The sequence below is a fragment of the Monocercomonoides exilis genome, assembly GCF_001643675.1.
Source record: "Monocercomonoides exilis strain PA203 chromosome Unknown scaffold49-690789, whole genome shotgun sequence".
Classification (NCBI taxonomy): Eukaryota; Preaxostyla; order Oxymonadida; family Polymastigidae; genus Monocercomonoides; species Monocercomonoides exilis.
The window spans coordinates 359967-378989 of NW_027150594.1; the positions used below are offsets into that span (position 1 = coordinate 359967).

General features: G+C 42.6%; 3 protein-coding genes across 3 annotated transcripts; 1 reads left to right on the plus strand and 2 right to left on the minus strand.

Moving 5' to 3' along the window:
• Positions 1-1079: 1079 nt before the first annotated feature.
• On the plus strand, positions 1080-8451 carry MONOS_3723 (putative UDP-glucose; the record flags this gene model as incomplete). Its single annotated transcript, XM_067873741.1, has 4 exons — positions 1080-4935; positions 5050-7715; positions 7827-8162; positions 8257-8451. The coding sequence occupies 4 exons, from the start codon at positions 1080-1082 to the stop codon at positions 8449-8451; spliced, it is 7053 nt and encodes a 2350-aa protein (XP_067721109.1).
• A 125-nt stretch (positions 8452-8576) lies between these two features.
• Positions 8577-14663, minus strand: MONOS_3722 (uncharacterized protein; the record flags this gene model as incomplete). Its single annotated transcript, XM_067873740.1, has 4 exons — positions 8577-10787; positions 10960-11562; positions 11748-14477; positions 14590-14663. 4 exons carry the CDS (start codon positions 14661-14663, stop codon positions 8936-8938), a joined length of 5259 nt encoding a protein of 1752 aa, XP_067721110.1. The 3' UTR covers positions 8577-8935.
• A 317-nt stretch (positions 14664-14980) lies between these two features.
• On the minus strand, positions 14981-18992 carry MONOS_3721 (uncharacterized protein). Its single transcript, XM_067873739.1, has 4 exons — positions 18807-18992; positions 18688-18753; positions 18449-18619; positions 14981-18387 (listed from the first exon to the last, which is right to left on the minus strand). Exons 1-4 carry the CDS (start codon positions 18978-18980, stop codon positions 15091-15093), a joined length of 3708 nt encoding a protein of 1235 aa, XP_067721111.1. The 5' UTR covers positions 18981-18992; the 3' UTR covers positions 14981-15090.
• Positions 18993-19023: the final 31 nt, after the last annotated feature.

The window sequence follows — 19023 nt, forward strand, 5'->3', positions numbered from 1 at the left end:
GTCAAACATGTTCTAATTGCATCATTTCTTATAAAAAATTTGTCAAATACAAATTGCCTTATCTTCAGTAATCAGCTAATTCAAACAATTTTCATAACTGAGAATTTTCATGTTTCTCTTTTTTTCGACTTTAATGTACAATTTGTATGTGGACCTTCCTTCCATTCACCATAAACATTCATATAAACATGACGTTTGTTTTGTCCAAGTAATGACATCCTAATTCCGCACACAACTGCTTTTTGCAAAGGCTCATCATTTTTTTCGAATATCCAATCTGTTGTTAACTCATTTTTTTTTTGTTCTTCAAAATCACCATCACGACAAATATCATTGTCATAAATATTATCACTGTGGCTTCTTCTCAAGCGTTTAAAAGAAACATCAAATTCATTTTCCTCATCCATTTGCTCTTTCTTACGCTTAGCTTTTGGAGGAATTGAATCACTTATTGATTTAAAAGTTTCACTGCTTGATTGATTAATAATATCTTCTATTTCCTTAGAAAATGCCTCTAATGATGCAATTGTACATTTTGTTTCACGTGCCTTTCTTTTTACAACATACCCTTTATTCATTGAAAGCGCTGAACGGATTGCTTAGAGGAATATAAGATTATTTAACAAATTGATGATATAACGTGTTTAACTGAAATAATAAAAGACGAATGGATCTTAAAGAAAAAACCATTTAAAATTATAACACAACTATATTGATAATAATCCGAAATTGTTCGTCAATCGTTAACGTTTCAATTTTTGTGATATTTCTTGATTTCAGAAATTTAAATATGGTTAGACCCATCATTTATTTGAATGAAAATTTTCATTTTATTATTTTTTGCGTTTATCAGTGAAAATTTCGCAAAACTTACTGATCAGTCTATTATCGTAAGCACAGAAGCACCATTTGGATTTATCCCACTTATTGCAGAGACATCAGAAGTTCTTGCCCAGCTGGATGAATCATTCTTCTGGACATATTTTGATGAATGTTTTTCAAATAAATATTATAACAAGACAGAAAAGGAGATTTTTGATGAATCATTAATTTTGACGAAGAAAATTACCAATTCTGAGATGCTTTCTACTCAAGTCAAATCAACACTTTTGATTCACACTCTTGCTCCACTTGTTGAGTCTCACTACTCGTTATCAGAAGGAATATGGAAGAAATTTTCAAACTCAAAAACAACAGCTCAAGAGAAAAACCCTCCAGTTTTTGCTGTTTTGTTTCCTCCTCGTTCAATAACAAAAAAATCAGAGCAAAGTCATTCTTTAGAAAGCAACTCAAATCGTCCTGATCCAGACAATTACTTATTTAATCAAAATATGATCTTAGTTTCTTCACTCGATGAATTAAAGAAGCAATTAGGCCATATTATCTTGAATAAAAAGAATATCCCAGAGTTCTATTTAAGCACCGATATTCCTCTTCATCGCATGCCGACAGTTCTTGATGTTGATCACATACATCCATTGCAGTCTAGACCGCTGCAAACGCTGCCATTACTGCATTTGTATGGGTCAATGGAAATACCCGAAACATTGAAATGGGTCCAAGAGATAGAAAAAGCTCTTGTTGCTTCAAGCATTCCAATTACCATTAATGGAAAGACCCAAAACGAACCCACATTTGCGTTCATTTTTCGTCACTCCAGATTATGGCCTGAATTTCAATCAAAAGATCTGAATAACAGCACCTCAAATCATCTTACAAAAGCATCAAATCGTTTAATGACTCCACAAGGTTATGGAATCGAGCTGGCTATTAGGGACTCAGAGTACACATTTGCGGATATAATTGGCGAGCAAAGCAAGAAAAAGACTGACGATGAAAACAGAACTGGAGAGGGGCATGCTGAAGATTATGATGATGAGCTGCCTGAGGATTACTCTATTCGCGACGAGACTGGCCCACTAATTCCCCTTTGCGGTGTTGATGTCAACAGAATTGCAGTCATTCGGCCATATCTCGGAAAGGCTTCGTCTGCAAAGTCTGTTGAACAAAAACTCAATCCAGATGACCAATCGTCTCCGAAAAAAGCAACAGATAAAGCACAACAAGAAGGTTCAGATGAAGTTACATCTGGAGCATCGAATGATAATGATGCAGCAGAGGACGACACACTCTCCGGAGGAGAGCCTACAATTGATTCTGCAGATGCGGAGACGATTCCCCTCTGCACTCCGTCTTATGTGGAAGCAGACAGCCCACTCGACCGCCTTCGCCGAGCACTTCTGCACGACACGCTGTCTCGAAAAGTTCCTCTTGCGCTTGCAAAAGACATCGGCACAAAGGCCTCACAGTTCATCATCAAGCAGACCGATCCGCTGCACTCGCTTCTCGACCTCACTGAGAACTTTCCTCTTTATGCGCCTTCCATCGCCAACCAGAAGCTGGACATCTGGTTTCGCAAGACGCTGAACGATGCTTACAACAAGTTTGACGGCAACGATGCATCGATCTTGATCAACGGAAGAACTGTTTCCGGAGCTCTTTCGTTGTGGCAGCTGAACTCCATCGTATCAGACGAGCTGAGACACAGCGTCTCACTCAACCAATTTGGGTTGTGGGGGCGTGGCGTGCGGAGTGTTAGCGAGGCTGGGATCTTTCCTCATCTCCGCCACGCAGTGCGGAAGTACGATCACTTCAGAGAGAGCGACGGATCGTTCAATTTGGAGACAGTGCGTGTTGCTGTCCGGCCTCCAGACGAGGTGTTCTATATGAACAATGTTTTGACAGACAAGCGGTTTAGTAAATGGCCCTCAGAAATGTCTGTTCTGGAAGAATTCAACCCGAAGGATGGGCTGCCTGCCTGGAGGCGTAACTTCATTGTGGTGACTGCTTTCCTCGATCTGGCTGCACCTGAGTCGATGGAAACAATCAGCGAGATGCTGCAGATCTACGAGCAAAATACCCCCATCCGCTTTGCTATCGTTCCAATCGTTCCTCTTTCTGCGCCATCTTCAGGAAATAATTCCGCAGCTGGCACTCATGGTGCTTCTTTGAACGAGTCGCACGTCCGCAGCTCTTTGCAGTTGGCGAGGTGGTGGGTGGCACAGGTTCTGAACAAAGGAACATACAACGCAGCGAGAATTGTGCGCTTTATGGAAAAAAAGAAGCAAAAACTGACAGTTCAGACTGTCAAGTCTCACATTGTGCTTTCCGACTCTTCCGCAAAGAGCGGAAAAGAGGTGGGCAAAGCAAACGCTTGGATGAGCGCGACTTTCTGGCGCCACACCATCGAAGGCAAAAACAGCACGATCGAGTCGTATTTGGCTGCCATCCGCTCGACGCTGTCTTTCACACAGCTGCCTGTTCCCTGCTGCACATTCAACGGAATCATATGCCCACCAGACGGCGTGACTGAATCCATCCGCTCTCTGATGGACTCTGAAGTGAGATTCCTGAAGCTGCTTTTAACCAACAACGAGCTGAACATGCCAAAAGTGCAGAAGAAGAAGCTTGCTGTGGAGGATGCGCATTACGGGGTGCCAGGGTTTGACAGAGACAATCTGATTGTTGAAGCGCTGTGGAACACAACCAGAAGATCGCGCTGGATTGAACGTCTGAGAGAAATTGGAATTGTCACAGATGTCAGAGCAATCGGAATGAAGGACTTGGAGAGAGAGAAGGAGAGAGAGAAGGAACAGATTGAACTGGCTGCATTTTTGGGAGATGGATTGAATGTTGACGAAGCAAAGCTGAGAGAGCGTCAGAAAAAGAGCAAAAAGCAGACGAAAGAAGACGGATCTGACACTTCTAGCGATTCAAATTCATCGTCTTCAGGCAAAAAATCGAAATCTTCCAAAGAAAATGGAACACAAACTGGTCTTTTTGATCAGTCGCGGTTCAACCAAGCATGGGTTGCTGCGCAGATAGCGTATGAGAAAGACCGCCCAGTGAAGAGAGTGGTGGAGTCCAGCAGGATTTGGAGTGACCGATGGAGCAGACTGAAGATGCTGTATGAATATCCATGTGTCACCGAGTCTGTGTTCACGCCTCAGATATTCACTGCACACTTGCCTGGATGGAACAGCTTGGATGAAATGCAACTGGAGAATTCAGGCAATGCGAGAGAAGAAGATGAAAATAAGATTGAAGAGAAAAACGGTGAAGAGGATGGCACTGAAGAAGAAGAAGAAGAAAAGAGCGAAGAAGAAATCAAAGATAAAGAAGTTAAAGAGTTTCGAAGAAATGATGCATCAACTACAAAGACGGATAAACAAAAGCCTTCTGCCAATTCACAAAAGTATCCAGTCTTTTCTGGAAGGATACCAGATGACCAAGATCGTCTTGTAACGTCTTCAAATACCGTTGACTTTTATCCTGCAACAAGCAACATTCCCTCAGCGAAAGCTCATTTTGCATCTCCTGCTGTTCTGCTTAACATCGCACACAGCAACACTTTCATTACACCAGCATCAAAACTAACTCCAATGAAGGAGAAGGAAGTCGACGATGCTGCGAAAATATCATTTGCAGAATATGAAGCTGCGCAAAAAGCAGAGAGCGAAAAGAGATTGGAAAGAAACAGAGCGTTTTTGAGCGGAAAGAAAGGAAAAGATGTGGAAGAGCCGGCACAGACGATAGAAAAGGCTCTTTTGTACCGTTCAGTTCCCTTGTCACATGTTGCTGTGATAGATCCATCGCAGCTGTCTCATCTGCTGACTGCTTCGTCCATCACAAATGGAATGACTGCTGGCATCTCACAAACTGCTTTTCTGTTTTACACACCCACCGTTCTGAACAATGACGAGGTTGAAACACAAAAAGAGGATTCAAATAAAGAAAAGATGATTTTGAAGCCATTGTCGTTTGAGTCAGTCTATCTGGAGACAATTGACTGTGTCCATCCAAAGACAGCAGTGACATACACGTCATTGCTGCTTGACTTGTTTATTCAGGCTGCACAAATCAATTCTGAATCAGGTTTGAGAGAATTCTTTTTGATTGAACAATAAGTAAACCCTTTCCTTTTCATTTTGCCATTAATCATTCTATTTTTATTCCATTTTTTATTGAAAAATGTTATCACAATGAAAGTGTCCTTGGAGCAGCTGGTGAGTTCTGTTCAGTCATGGGCTACTGTCAACTGCAGGCACTATCCAGATCATATACCAACTAGAACTCTAACTAGCAGCTCAGAATCAATCGATTCATTGCCTCAATGGAATGACACTCTCTTAAGCATTATCAAACATCTTGGCAGTGAAAAGAGAGTTTCTGAGTACGTAAAACAAAAACTTGTTGAACATGCGAAGATTGTCAGAGACTTGTCATTGAACAGACCTCTCAAAACGATTCTTCCATCCACTTTCTCTGCATTTGATCCAATCAGAAACTTGAGCCTTTCCAGCACGTTTGATGCACTTCCTGTCCCGTTCTTAATAACCAACGGATTGATTCGCCCCATTTTGTCTTCTGTTGCTGCATCTGCCCAGTTGACAATTCAGAGCAGCTTACAGACAACAGAACAGCACCGAGTTATTCTACCTAAGGAAGAGAAGAAGACTACTACGACTTCTTCTTCGCGTGCTTCTGCTCCAACAAATCTGCCTTCATCTGTTCTGGATCGAGCAATTCCTCTTAAAGATTCTTTGCTTACTGTGTCTCAGTTCAAAGAGATTGAAGGATGGGAGCTTCTTCAACGCTGGGTCCCTCTTTGGCGCGCTTTGCACAGTGCGAAAGACGAGGAAATGGCTCAACCTGCATTTTTGATGCAAATGAAACAGATTTTCAACAAACAATCATCAGTTGTTGGAAAAGATGGAGATTCTGAACAAGCTTTGCTTCCTATCAAAGCTGATGCTGATCTTGTTGAGCAACGCATGCTCGACAGATTGCACAGTTCTTCTTGTGCACTTTCATTGCTCAGCTGTGCTCAAAGCATCCATTCGTATCGATATCCTCGTGCTTCTGACAAAGACAAGCTGAAATATGCAGATGTCTGCAGATTTGACAACGCATTTGACATTACCGAAGGAATGGAAGAGACAGCGAAAGTGAAAGAGGAGTACAGAAAAATGAAAGTTGAGCAGAGAAAAGGTTATGCTCTTCGGAAATGGAAAGCAGAATTTGCTAAACAGAATAATAAGCAACCATCTGACGATGAAATCAAGCAATGGGAAGCGAAATATCAAGAGCTTCATCCAACCGAATCTCATTTGAAGAAATCACATTCATATTCCTCTCCGTTTACATCTCACAATGACGAGCAGTTCTTATCAATGACTGTATGTCTTAATCCTCTCTCCGATCGCCAGCGTCCAATTGTTCCCTTCGTTCTCTTTGTTCGTGAACAATACAGCAAATGGCTGCTTGGCAGAATGGTGCTGACTCCTGTTTTGATATGCTCTGCACTTCCTATGCGCTCATTCTACCGCTTTTCGATTATGGACAAGCCTCTCTTCTCAAAGGAAACTGGGCAGATGATTTCTGGGCAAAAGCTTGTTTTCCCACAAATGGCTGAATCGTTTGTCTTCACACTCAACCATCAGGCGCCTGCAGGGTGGATGGTCGCACCGAAGATCGCTGTCGATGATTTGGACAACATCAAGTTTGATCCGCTCGGAAACGAACGCACCAGAAATGTTACTGCGGTGTATCAGATTGAAAAGTTTCTTATCCAGGGGCACGTTCATTCTGTGCTTGAGCATCCATCAACTGAAATGCCGCTGTCTTTGCATTCAATCAAGACCTCGTCATGTTACATCACACAGCAAACATCGACAATCTCGACAGCACCTTCGATGGTGTCTTCTCTGTCATCTCATACCATCCAGTCATCAACTGTTGTTCTTCAGCAACGAGGCTACTTCCAACTGCCTGCACCTTCACCAGGAATACACTTGCTGTCTGTGAATCCGTATCTCGTGAAGCACATTTCCTTTGCAGCAGCAGAGTCTCAGAGAGTGACAGTGCTAACATCAGAGAATTCTCTCAATGAAGCATCGTCGACCGCAGAAAGAGGGTGCTGTGTGGTGGCAGACGGTGCAAAGGATGTTTATGTACATGTGAGCGGATGGGGAGGCGTGCGGCTGATGTCGAAAGTGAACGAGTTTGGAAAGGATGAGAATCTGTTTGCGCTGACAATCGAAGAGATGGAAAAAGAAAAAGCACTCGAAGCAAAGAAGCAGGAGCCGAAAGAAAATGCGAAAAAGGAGAAAGTTCCAGCAGGGAAAGGAAAGAAAGATTCAATTTCACAGCACATGAAGAAACGCGGAGCAAAGAAGCAGATGACTTCTTCTGAGTTGGCCGCTGCATCGTCAGACATGATTCATATCTTCACTATTTGTTCTGGCCATCTTTATGAGCGTCTGGCTAAAATTATGATGATCTCTGTGCTGAACAACACGCAACACAAAGTGAAATTCTGGTTTTTGGGCAGCGTAACGTCACCGATGTTCAGAGAAACCCTGCCAAAGATGGCAAATTCACTGGGATTTGAGTATGAGCTGATGGATTATGGCTGGCCGCACGAAGTGGCAACACAGCCATTTACGAAGATGCGGACGGTGTGGGCGATGAAGATCCTGTTTCTGGATGTGCTGTTCCCTCTTGATTTGGACAGGGTCATTTTTGTGGATGCAGACAACGTGTGCAAAACAGACATGATTCAGTTGATGAGGATGAATCTGAAAGGAGCGCCGTATGCCTTCACGCCATTCTGCAACAACAGAGAGGAAATGAAGCCATATCGGTTTTGGGAGGTTTGATTGTTTATCTCTTTTTCTTATTGTTCAATTATTTGCTCATATTGTTTTATCATTCTTTTTTTTAATGCTTTCTAATTATTTTACAATTATCTATTATTTGAACAGACTGGCTACTGGGCAAACGAGCTGAAAGGCAAGCCATACCACATTTCAGCTTTGTTTGTGGTTGATCTCAAGAAGTTTCGAATGATGGGAGCAGACAACATTCTGCGAGATACCTACGAGGCACACGCCCGCGACAAGAACTCGCTTTCCAACTTGGATCAGGATCTGCCTAATCTTGTCCAGGATAAAGTGCCTATCTACTCACTCCCCCAGGATTGGCTATGGTGCGGGTCTTGGTGTTCAGATGAGACACAGAAGCGTGCAAAAACAATTGATTTGTGCAATAATCCACACACTCACGAACACAAGCTGGCATTTGCAAAGAGAGCTATTCCTGTATGCTTTTATTGATTTATAACTTATTATTTCACGAAATGAAAAAATTGTGTTTTTTGAATGATTTCAATTCTTTTCAATTCAATTTTTTTAGGAATGGAGCATGTATCATCAAAAAGTCTTGAACTTGGAAGAAAAACTTCGAAGTCTGCCACAAAATATGACTTTCCCAGCAAACGTTACAAACACCAACGGAACAGAAGTAACTGCACAAACACAACCAGCAGCTGCTCCAAAGACACCTCGAACTAAGGAATCTGCAGAAACTGAAGAGAAGATTGATCTTTAAGATGATTTTTTTTAAAAATTAGTTTCTTCTTTCAAAATAGTCTTTTTATCTACTGTTTTTTATGTCTTCTATATCACTTCACAAAATGCGTGTTATTTTTCAGCAAAAATATTCAATCCAGAAAATAATCATTAACATTTGTTATTTATAAAGCCTTTCAACGAAATTGAAAAGTGAAAAATATTTTCATAAGATTATGAAAATTAACATAAGCACTTGAAAATAAATCCTCTCCATTTATCATCTTGAATAAATAGATAAAATAATAAGGGGAAATCAAAAACGGATCAATTTATTCTTTATAATCACAAACAAACGATCTGTAAAAGGCAAAACTGAACAAATCCCAAATAACTAACACCAAATGAAGAGCATAGCAACAAAATGAATAGTACAGTTACATCATAAAAAAAAAACACAAATAAAAAATTACAAAGAAAGAACAGAACAATAACACTCACGATATTAGCTTAAAATAATCACTTCAACTGTTTCCCTTTTCCCTCCACAGGCACTTCCAAATGAGATGCTTATTGCCTTCGATCGCATCACTCACACTCACAAGCCCCGAATACACACCATATACCTCACAGATCCTGCCCTTCACTTTCTTCTCCTTCGCCAGCCGTCTTATCTGCCTCACCCAATGCGGCGATTCACACAGCGCTTTGTCGCACGGACTCAGCATCACTGGCGGATTCAGCCTCAAACGCGTCTTCTCCACTTCCACCACAAACATCGTCACACACAAAAGCAGGCCACCCCACCGCACGCACAAGACAGAGTTACCAAAGCTCAGCATTTCTCGTGCAAAGGATACAGCAGCAGCAACGCTGTGCCTTCTGAATGGAAGCGGAAGAAGCAGAGGAAGAGGAGGTGGTGGCTTCGGCGTGTGGGAAGCAGGGAGTGAAGAGATTTTGGCAGAGGTGGAAGGGAAAAGGGGCGTGGCGGAGGAAGAATTTGTGGAAGAATTGGAGTACGGTGTGGATGGACGAGAACAAGGGGAAGACAAAGGAGTGGTTGAATGAGGCTGGTCCTGTGCAGAGACAGAGGAAGAGCGGGCAGTGAAGGAAGGGAAGATGACTGTGGGAGAGGCAGAGCGCTTGCCGAGGGTGGAGTATGAGTAAGAGGAAGAGGTGAAAGACGAGCCTGTTGAAGGAGAGGAGGAGAGATGGGTGAATGAAGAGATTGAGCGTGTGTGGGTGAAGCTGGTGGGAGAGGCAGAGCGAAGGGAGGAGGAGAAGGGCTTGGATGAAAGAGAGCGGGTAGAGATTATGTTGTGAGGGGAAGAAGAAGAAGAAGAGGAAGATGATAAGGAAGAATAAGGCTGAGGAGACAGAAGTGATGTTGAAATAGAAGGTTGTTGAGGGCAGAGGAGAGGAGATGTTGGTCTTCCTATTGAAAGACTGAATTTCTGCTGTTTTGATCCATGGGAAGACAAAAATGAGGAGGAGGAGGAAGAAGAACCAGAAGAAGAAGAAGACGATGAAACAGAAGATATTTTTGGAGTAGTAGGAGAAGGATGTGACATGAACGAGAGTGAAGAGTCAGCCAGAAGCGATGTGGTTGCCATTCCTGAAGGTGAGGAAAGATTAGAGCATGAACTGCCACTGTTATTTCCACTGCCATTGCTATTTGCAATGCCTGCAACTGTGTTTGGGCTGACGGCAGGGCTGGAAAGAGAGCGTGGATGGGCGACGAAGGAGAAGAGTGTTTGTGAAGGAGACTGGTCAGGTGACTCAGAAGTCGAGTGGAGCTGGTCGAAGGGAAGTGAAGTGGAAGTGGAGATTGGGATAGGGCGAGCTGAGGAGGAGGAGGAAGAAGAAGTGGCTTCTTTATCATTGTCGGGTGTGGAAGCGAAATAGGAACTTGAAGAAGAAGAAGAGGAAGAAGGTGTTAAACAGGCAGATGTTGAAGAAGGATAAGTTGCTGCTGATGATGAATTTTGAAGAGATGCACTTTGAGGCAATGAAAAAGATGGAACAGAAGAAGAAGAAGAAGCAGAAGAAGCAGAAGAAGAGGAAGAAGAAGATGAAAATGAGTCAACATTCTGAGCTGGAGCAAAGATTGGTGAGGAAGACGGGAGGTAAGTGGTCGATGTAACCACAGGCAGTGCAATCTGCTTTATCCTCTGTTTGATTCTTCTTTCTCTCTCAGCAGCAGATGGAGAGCCAGCCGATGAGGACAAAGAAGACAAGAAGGAGGCATACATCGAGGTGACTGGGGAGAAGCGGGGCGACTGCGCGGTGTTGGATGAGCGGTCGACAAACACGAAATGAACAAGCTCGCGGAACTTCTCGTTTTGGAGATAGGAAATGACAGAGTGAGAATGAACACTGGAATGAGTTATTAGATTAAAATGGAGAGAAAGATAAATGAATGAATGAATTAAAAAATTGAAATAAATCGGAAATAAAAATACGAAATAATTAAAATAACTCAACATAATACGACAAATTGTTTAGAATAGTAATGAGCAATCAACTTCCCTCACACAGAATAACATACTAAGGATACAGTTTGTTGATCATCTTCTGAAGTGGGTGACTGGAGAGCCTGTCGCACACTTTCTGCAGAGCAGCACGCTCCTTCAGCTGGGCAGACGAGATGGTTGGATGATGTGAAGTGCTGGGTGTTGATGGAGAAGCAGAGGAAGAGGCAGGAGAAAGAGAGGAAGAGAGAGAAGAAGAAGAAAGAGCGGTAAATGGAGGCATGGGTGAAGAGCGATGTGAATTGGTTTGAAGTGGAGAAGAGAGAGAGGAAGAGGAAACTGTTCTGGAGACAGACGAAGAAGATTCAGAGGGAGAAGAAAAAGAAGAAGATGACGAATGAAATGCATTGCCAGTTTGATTAGCTGATTGATTCAAGCTCCCCAGATCCAGCGCCTTCACGGTTGGAGTGATGCTAGCAGGGAGTATTTCTTCTGTGAATGGCTCACTCATCATCCCACCTGCCGATGCTATCAGCCAATTTCTGGGTGTCGCTTTCGGTTTTGCTTTAGCTTTTGCCTTTGGCTTCTGCTGAGGTGCTTGTGGAGGCTTCATCAGAATGAGCAGAACGACATGGTCGCCTATCAGATACATCTCGACGCTGTTTCGGGTGGTGGTCATTCTGTCATTGGAGGAGGAGGAGAAGAAAGAGGAGGAAGAGGAGGAGGAGAAAAAGAAGGATGACACGATAGGATAAGGTTAGATTCAAATGTTGTAACAATATTAAAAATCAATAAAATGAAATAAAATAAAATAGAATTACAAAAAAATAAACTGTAAACTCCTCAATAAACATCAATCACACACCTTGTTGAGTTCTTAGTATCATGATGGAAGAAGAACTGTGCAGCCCACTGCTTTCGCGACGCCAGCCATTCAAGGCCATCCATCCTCTCGGCTTCATTTGAAGAAGAAGAAGAAGAGGAAGAGGAAGAAGATGATGAAGATATTAAAGATGCAGAACCCAACCCTGAAGCAGAAGTCGAAGACGTTCCGTATTCTGATGATGTGCGTGTGACAGCAGGTGATGTCTGGCTGAATGGAGAAGAGATCGAGTGTCCCTGTAGATGCACTGGAGTGTGCTGATGCTGATTCTGTTGTTGCATCTGCTGTAGCTGCTGCATCTGGTGTGTCTGCTGTGAATGCGAAAGAGAAGTGATATTGTGTGAGTGCTGCTTCTGCTGGAAGAAGCTCTGGAATTCAGAGGGAGACGAAGGCTGTGGTGAGTGCAAGTACAGCAAGGATTGCGTGTCTTCGTCGATTGGATTCATTCCTCGTGGCGATGGTGATTCTGCTGATTGAGAGGAAGAAATGGAAGAAGATGTCTTCATTGAGTCAAAGGAAGAGAAGTCGTCGAAGGAGGAAGCGAGGCGAGGCAAGCGTGGCGGCACTGGACTGGCACGGTGCAATACATTTGAGTCGAAGGAGCCTTGATAAGAGGATGAAATAGAAGGTTCTGTGTATGATTTTATAGAAGAAGAAGAAGAAGAAGAAGAGGAGGAGGAGGAGGAAGTAGGAGAGGAGGAAGAAGAAGCAGAGAACGAAAGAGGAGTCGAATCTGACACACGCATCTCAGAAGCAATGGATGATGCTGTGTCTATCCCAGTCTGAGGCACATGGAATATGGATGAATCAGCAGAAGTCGCTGGATGCAACTGATGAGAGCCGGAAAGAGAAGGAGAGTGAGAAAACTGATAAGACAAGTTGGATGCAGTGGAAGGAGGCATTGCAGGAGAATGAGGGGGAGAAGGGGAAGGGGAAGGGGAAGGAGAAGGTGAAGACGAGGAAGAAGAAGGAGAATGCAAACTTGTGCGTGAATTCGAAGGAGATTGCGCTTCATCCTTTGAATACAAAGCAGAAGCAGAGGAAGAGCCATTCATAGAAGAAGAAGAAGAAGGAGGAGGAGGAGGTGAGCGATGTGAGTCAATGGCAGAGTAATAAGGAGACATAGCAGGAGGCGAGCGGAATCCGGGGTGTATGTTTGCTTGTAGCTGAAAGGGCGCTTGAGAAGAGAAGGAAGAGAGTGAGACAGTCTCTGCTGTCACATCTGCTGCCTGGCTGCCTTCACTCAGCTCAGTCATCACACTATATGAGCTCTGAATATCTGGCTCGATTTGTTCAATGGAAGTGCTTGTGTGTTTTTTGTGGGATTTCTTCTTCTTCTTTGAGCGGGCGAGCTTGCCTTCTGCTGCTGCTCCATCATTATTCACTTTCTCTGACTTCTGCTTCTGCTTTTGTTTCTTCTTCTTTCTCTTCTTTTTCTTTGTTGTTGTCAATGTATTTATCTTTTCCTTCGGTGTTTCAAACTGTGTTATCCTACCAAATTCAATATTCTTCTCACTCTCAATAGAACTCAAAGAAGAAGCAGAAGAAGCAGAAGCAGCCACCTCATCACCTCCTGCCTCTTTCTCTGAAGGCTCATGCAATGTTCCCAGCGTAGACTGATCTGATAGTGTTGCAGATGTGTTGGCCTTAGCTACACTTGCTTCTTCTTCATCTTCCACCTTTTCATCTTCGTCGTCCTCTCCTTCTTCTTCCTCACCGTCCTCTTCCTCTTCTCCCTCTTCTTCGCTCTCTTCTTCATATGACTCATCACCTTCTTCTTCTTCATCTTCCATGCTTTCATATTCATCCTCGCTTTCTTCACCTGCTGCTCCTCTTTCGTTGTCAGATCCATCTTCAGATTCATCGTCATAAGCCTTCACATTCATAAGCGATTCTTTCCCTTCTCCTTTCACCTCACTCGAATGCTGATAACTTGATTGGCTTTGCTTCTCAACTCCGCTGGTATTAATCTCTGTATTATTATTATTATTGTTATTACTTTGTTCTGTTTGAGATAAAATGGATGTCTGAAGAACAGAAGGAGGCTCCTGTGAAGATGCTGCGATAGACGAGACATCAGCAGAAGCTCCTGTGCAAAATGACGAGTGAGAAAGAGCTGCATCATTTGGCAGTCCAACTGGAGCAGATGGAGTCAAAGAACCTGAAGACAGGGCTCCTACTGAAGGTGGTGTGATAACAAATGATGAAGAGTCATTGTAATGAGAAGAAGAAGATGATGATGGTGAAGGATGAGAAAGTGTGTTGAAAGAAGAAAAAAGAAGGTTCTGCTGGCGATTCGGGAGTGTTGGTGACATTAAATATGGCATCTCCATCAATGGAGATGGTGGTCTGCTTTGCAATTGCAGTTTCTTTTGAAGCTTTTTTTGGAGTTTTGCTTCTTTATTGATCTGTTTATAATGCTTTGCCATTTCAGTATGGACGTAAACTAAAAATACCAGCAACTCTTCATCTGGAAGAGGCGCCACTCCTTTAGCATTTATTTCACCCACCATTTTCGTGTGAACAAGAAGATATGCATGAGAAAAATTTGGAAAAGCTTCCGGAAAATTCTTAAACGGATCCTCAACAAAAGAAATGCGATGTCGCTCAATCGCCTGAACAAGAAACGCTGGTTCTGTAAATAGAAGAGTTGTATACGATGTAATCAAATCATCGATCATTTTCTGCAGAGTTGAAAAGATATCAACAGTACTGATGAAGAAAATAATATAAATTAGAAAGCAAAAATTACATTAACTTCAACAAATACATAAATTTGGAAGCAAACTATTGATTGTAATTGGGTTTAGGACCCAAAACAAACAGTACAACGTGCTTAAGCATTTCAACTTGAAGATTAAGATGTGGTATTGAAGTTTCGTTGTCCGAGCCAGCCATAAAAAAGAAGTTTTCTGTTGAAAGGAAATGACATTTCCATTTGCCGAAAGTCATCTCTTTTATACCTCCGAGAGGGTCATCTTGAAGAACCATTTGAGCAATTTGAAGAACGTCGGTAATAACTGATAACTTTGGGTTATTCAAATATATTTGTTTTTGCTGATCGCCAAGACATAGGTATGTTGTAATAGGATCTTTTGGCATCAAACTCTTGGCGAGAAATCAAGATGAAAAGAAAAATGGAAAAACGAGTAAAGTTATGGTTATTCTTTGATCAAAAACATTGAAAACATTGAATTCATACAAAAGTGAAATACTTTAATCATATCACATATCATTATTAATTACAAAGCAAAGCATGAGATGATAAAAACAGAAAAATCGATAATTTTTTACACCAAAGCTGATAAAATAATTGTAATTTTTTCTAGTAATTTTTCTTTGGAGAGGAAGTTGTTCTTGGAAGAAGTGAGCGAGTAGATCTAGCAGAAGGTGATGAATATGAAGAAGACTGAGAAGAATTTGACAAAGGTGAGGAGGAATTTTTGGAAGTGAAAAAGGACGAAAGAGGAGAAGTGGAAGGCATGTCAGTCTCTGAGCGAGGGGTGGGCTTGATGATTGAGTCGAGCGGAGTCAGCTGGGCTCCGTCTGACTCGTCGAGCGACTTCGACCGGAAAGAACTGAATAGCTCTTCCTCTTTCGTGGGTGCCGGCTGCTGCCGCGGCGGTGACTGCGATTGAACCAGCTTCTCTCTTTCTCTCTCCTTTTCTGCAAGTTTCCTCTTCTCTCGCTCTCTTTCAAGCTCTTTCTGTCTTTCCATTTCCATCCGTTTTGCTTCCTCTTCCTCTTCCCTTTGCCTCCTTTTCGCTTCCTCCGAATCTCCGAACATCTTCAGCGCTGAGCTCAACGAGTCAATATCTCTTTTCAATCGATTGACCACACTAATATCTGCTTTCTCCTTCAGCTTCTCAGCAACCTCAGCTCTATCTGCTTTGCCGGCAATAACTCCGCTCTGATCAATAGGAACAGTCGCTGCCACGTCGTGCAGCTCCACTTTGTCTGCTTTCAATGCCAGTTTGGAGTCCGTTTCTCTGCCAAGTGTCTGAAGATCGTTGTGGTTGTTTTGCACAGCCGATGAAACAGACAGAAGTAATTGTGAGTTATTGCTAACATCTCCCTCTAATTGTGCGTGCTGCTCTTCAAGCTTGCTTATCCTGTGTTCGTGCTCGCCAATTATATTCTGCTGCTTTTGGGTGATTTCGTTCATACCTACAAGCGAAGTCTCCAATGCTGCAACAGTTCCTTTTGTCGTGTCTTCTTGTTCTCTGTGCTTTTCTTCTGCTTCTTTAATAGCTTCGTCCATCTCCTGCACAATCGAAGATATTTCTGACAGTTCATGTGCTATGCTCTTCTTTATCTGGCCAAGCTCATTCTCCATGTTGGAATCTCTGGCTGCTGATTGCTCAAATCCATTTGCTGTGTTACGATGCTGCTCCATCAACGCGGAAGACAAAGTGACTGCATCTTTTGAAAGTGCTTGGATGATTTTAGACATTGATCGCATCGAAGTTGGATTGCCGCTTTGTTCAAGTGAACGAATAAGCGATGGAGCAACAAGGGCTGGCGAAACAGCAGCGTCTGATGATGATGATGATGATGAGGAGGAGGAGGAGGAAGGTTGATATGATGAGCCATATAGAGGCTTTGATGTTGTTTGAGGATAAGCCGATGACGACGACGAAGAAGAAGAAGGAGCAGAAGACATTTGCGGTTGCGAGGAAGTGGATCGGTCAAACAACATTGACGCTGATGAAGGAGTTGCGAACTGTGGATCTAATTCTTCAAACTCTTCGCTTTCTCTTCCTTCAACAATCATCAGCGTCTCTTTTGCCTTTTTCATCATCTCTTCTCTGAGTTCTTCATCTTTTTCATTCAACGCTTTCTTCAGCTCTTCTGCCACTTCATCAACATAGTTCTTCACATCTCCCGTGCCCGCTCTCAGTTCATTCACAACATTCTGCACCTCCAATTTAAATGTATCCATCTTACCCACTTCTTCAGAACATTCGTTGAGCCTTTGCTTCTCCTTCTCACTTTCGTCCATCATTTTCTCGAATTCTCGTCCAAGTCTTTGCAATCTGTCTGAAATGGTTGAAAGATCCTGAGCAATCTCCATCTTCAGCTCGTCCTGCTTGCTGCCAAACAGCTCAGTCATCGACGCCTTCGCATCATTCACCATCTGCTGGGACGACTCAAGGCACTCCCGCGTTGACTGCTTCATCACATTGATAGCCTCAGCCTGCTTCTCTGCTGACTGCTTCTGCGCCTTTTCGAGCATTGCCCCGAGCTCAGTGGTGCGCTGGAACTGCTGCTCGATCTCTTCGCGCGCTTTTGCAACTTCAGCTGAGTGCAGCATCACATTCTCGTTCACAGACCGAAGATTGGAGCTAACATCTTCATTCACTTTGTCAAGTGCCATTTTTGCAGATGCAACTTCTCGTCTGACAAGTTCCATCTCTTCTTTCCTTTCTTTGAGCGCATCACGATGCGCTGCATGAAGTGTGGTGTATGCTGTTATTGCGTCTTCTGCCTTGTCCATCCGCTGCTTTGTGAGGAACACTTCTGAATCCTGCTCTCTCAAGCGCCTCTGATCTTCCTTCACCTCTTCCTTCAGCTTCTGCACATCACGTGCAACATCACTGCTCTTCTCAGCCTCATCTTCGACCATTCGTTTCAGCTCTTCAACAGTAGTCGTCTCTTCCTCAATCTTTCGCTGCAGTCTGTTCAGATCCTTTTGCGTTCCTTTCGTTTTCACATCAATCTCCAAACGCTGCACGGCATCATCAACACGAGGCTTGAATTGTTCAAATTCCTTCATTTTGATCTTCAGCACTTCCACGTCGTGGAACAGCTGCACACTCGGCGAGTACTCAGCCTCTTGGCTGGCACCCAGTCTTGAAGGTGAAGGTGATGCTGTCTGATACAGACGAGAAGGAGAAGTGCTTGACATTCGTGTCTTTTCTTTGGTGCTCATGCCTTCGTCAATACCAATATCGTCATCGCTGCTCAATCCTTTGCTGCTTTGAAGTCTTCCTCTTCGAAGAGACGCCTTAGGAATCTGGCTCTGGTTCATTGTCTGCTGCAGCATATCAGTCGCTTTCAATGTGTCGCTCAGGACTGCGTCTTGTTCTTTCAATACTTCTTCAACATTCAGCACTCTTTCAGCAAGTATATTCAGCATTTCTGAATCGGTATTCGACCGATGTGCTCTCTCTTCATCGCTCATTGCCTCCTGAAGCCCTACCAATGCCATTCCTTGCATCTTCAGCTCACTCTTCACATCTTCTAATTGTTGGCTTGCCTGGTTGGCCGCTGAATGTGCAGTGATAATTTGCTCTTCACATGAACGAAGTGCTTCTGTATGCCTTCTGATGACATCACTCATGGATTGCGATTGTTGCCCTCTTTCTCCGAGTACGAAAGTTTCAAATTCAGTCCTTGGCACATATTTTGAAAGCGTTTCTTTCAATTTCTTCACATCTTCAATACCAGCTTTTTTGCTAAGAGTTTCTCGGATTTCAGAAAAATCTTCATGGCTGGGCAATTGATCTAAATCTGCTCTGTTTGCCTTAAATGCAAGGGAGTCTCTAAGCTGTTCAAGAGATGCTTTTGAAGCTACTTGCTCAGAAAGACTTGAAACAATTTCTCGAAGTGTTACTAAATCCTATATCAAAAAAGATGATAAATCATAATAGTAATTTGAAAAAATCATAATAATGTCAAACTGCAATATCCTTTTCCTCCAACTTAGAATCCAGCACAAAAACAATGTCTCGAATTCCAGATTCAATTTCAGCCATACGCGTTTCAAAATTTGTTTGTGAATTTATTAGTTGGCTAAGATGAGGATCTCGAGAGAAATTTGGTGTTGAAATTGGCGAATTAGTAACTTTAGACTAAAATGCATTGCAAAAATTTTTTATAGAAATCAATCTGAGAAATAAATAACAATTTTTTCAAATACCTGAATTAACAGTTCTGTAAGCTTGGAATCAACATCTGTTTTCATTTTTTTCAAATCAGTTTGAAGCTATAATAATAATAAGTAAAATAAAAATATATTATCATTCAATAAATGCACACCATTTCGATTTGAAGATCTTTTGATGCAACTTGTTGTTCCAGCTTTCTAATGGATGATTCTTGCTTTTCTATAGTCTGAACAATTTTTGGTAATATATCTTGAAGCACTGATGGTAAAAGTTTCCATTCTGATGTTGCTGGCTTGACAAAACTGCTAAGGGACGTTTCGAACATTGTCAAGGATAAACTAAGGGTTATTTCTCTGATCACTTTTACC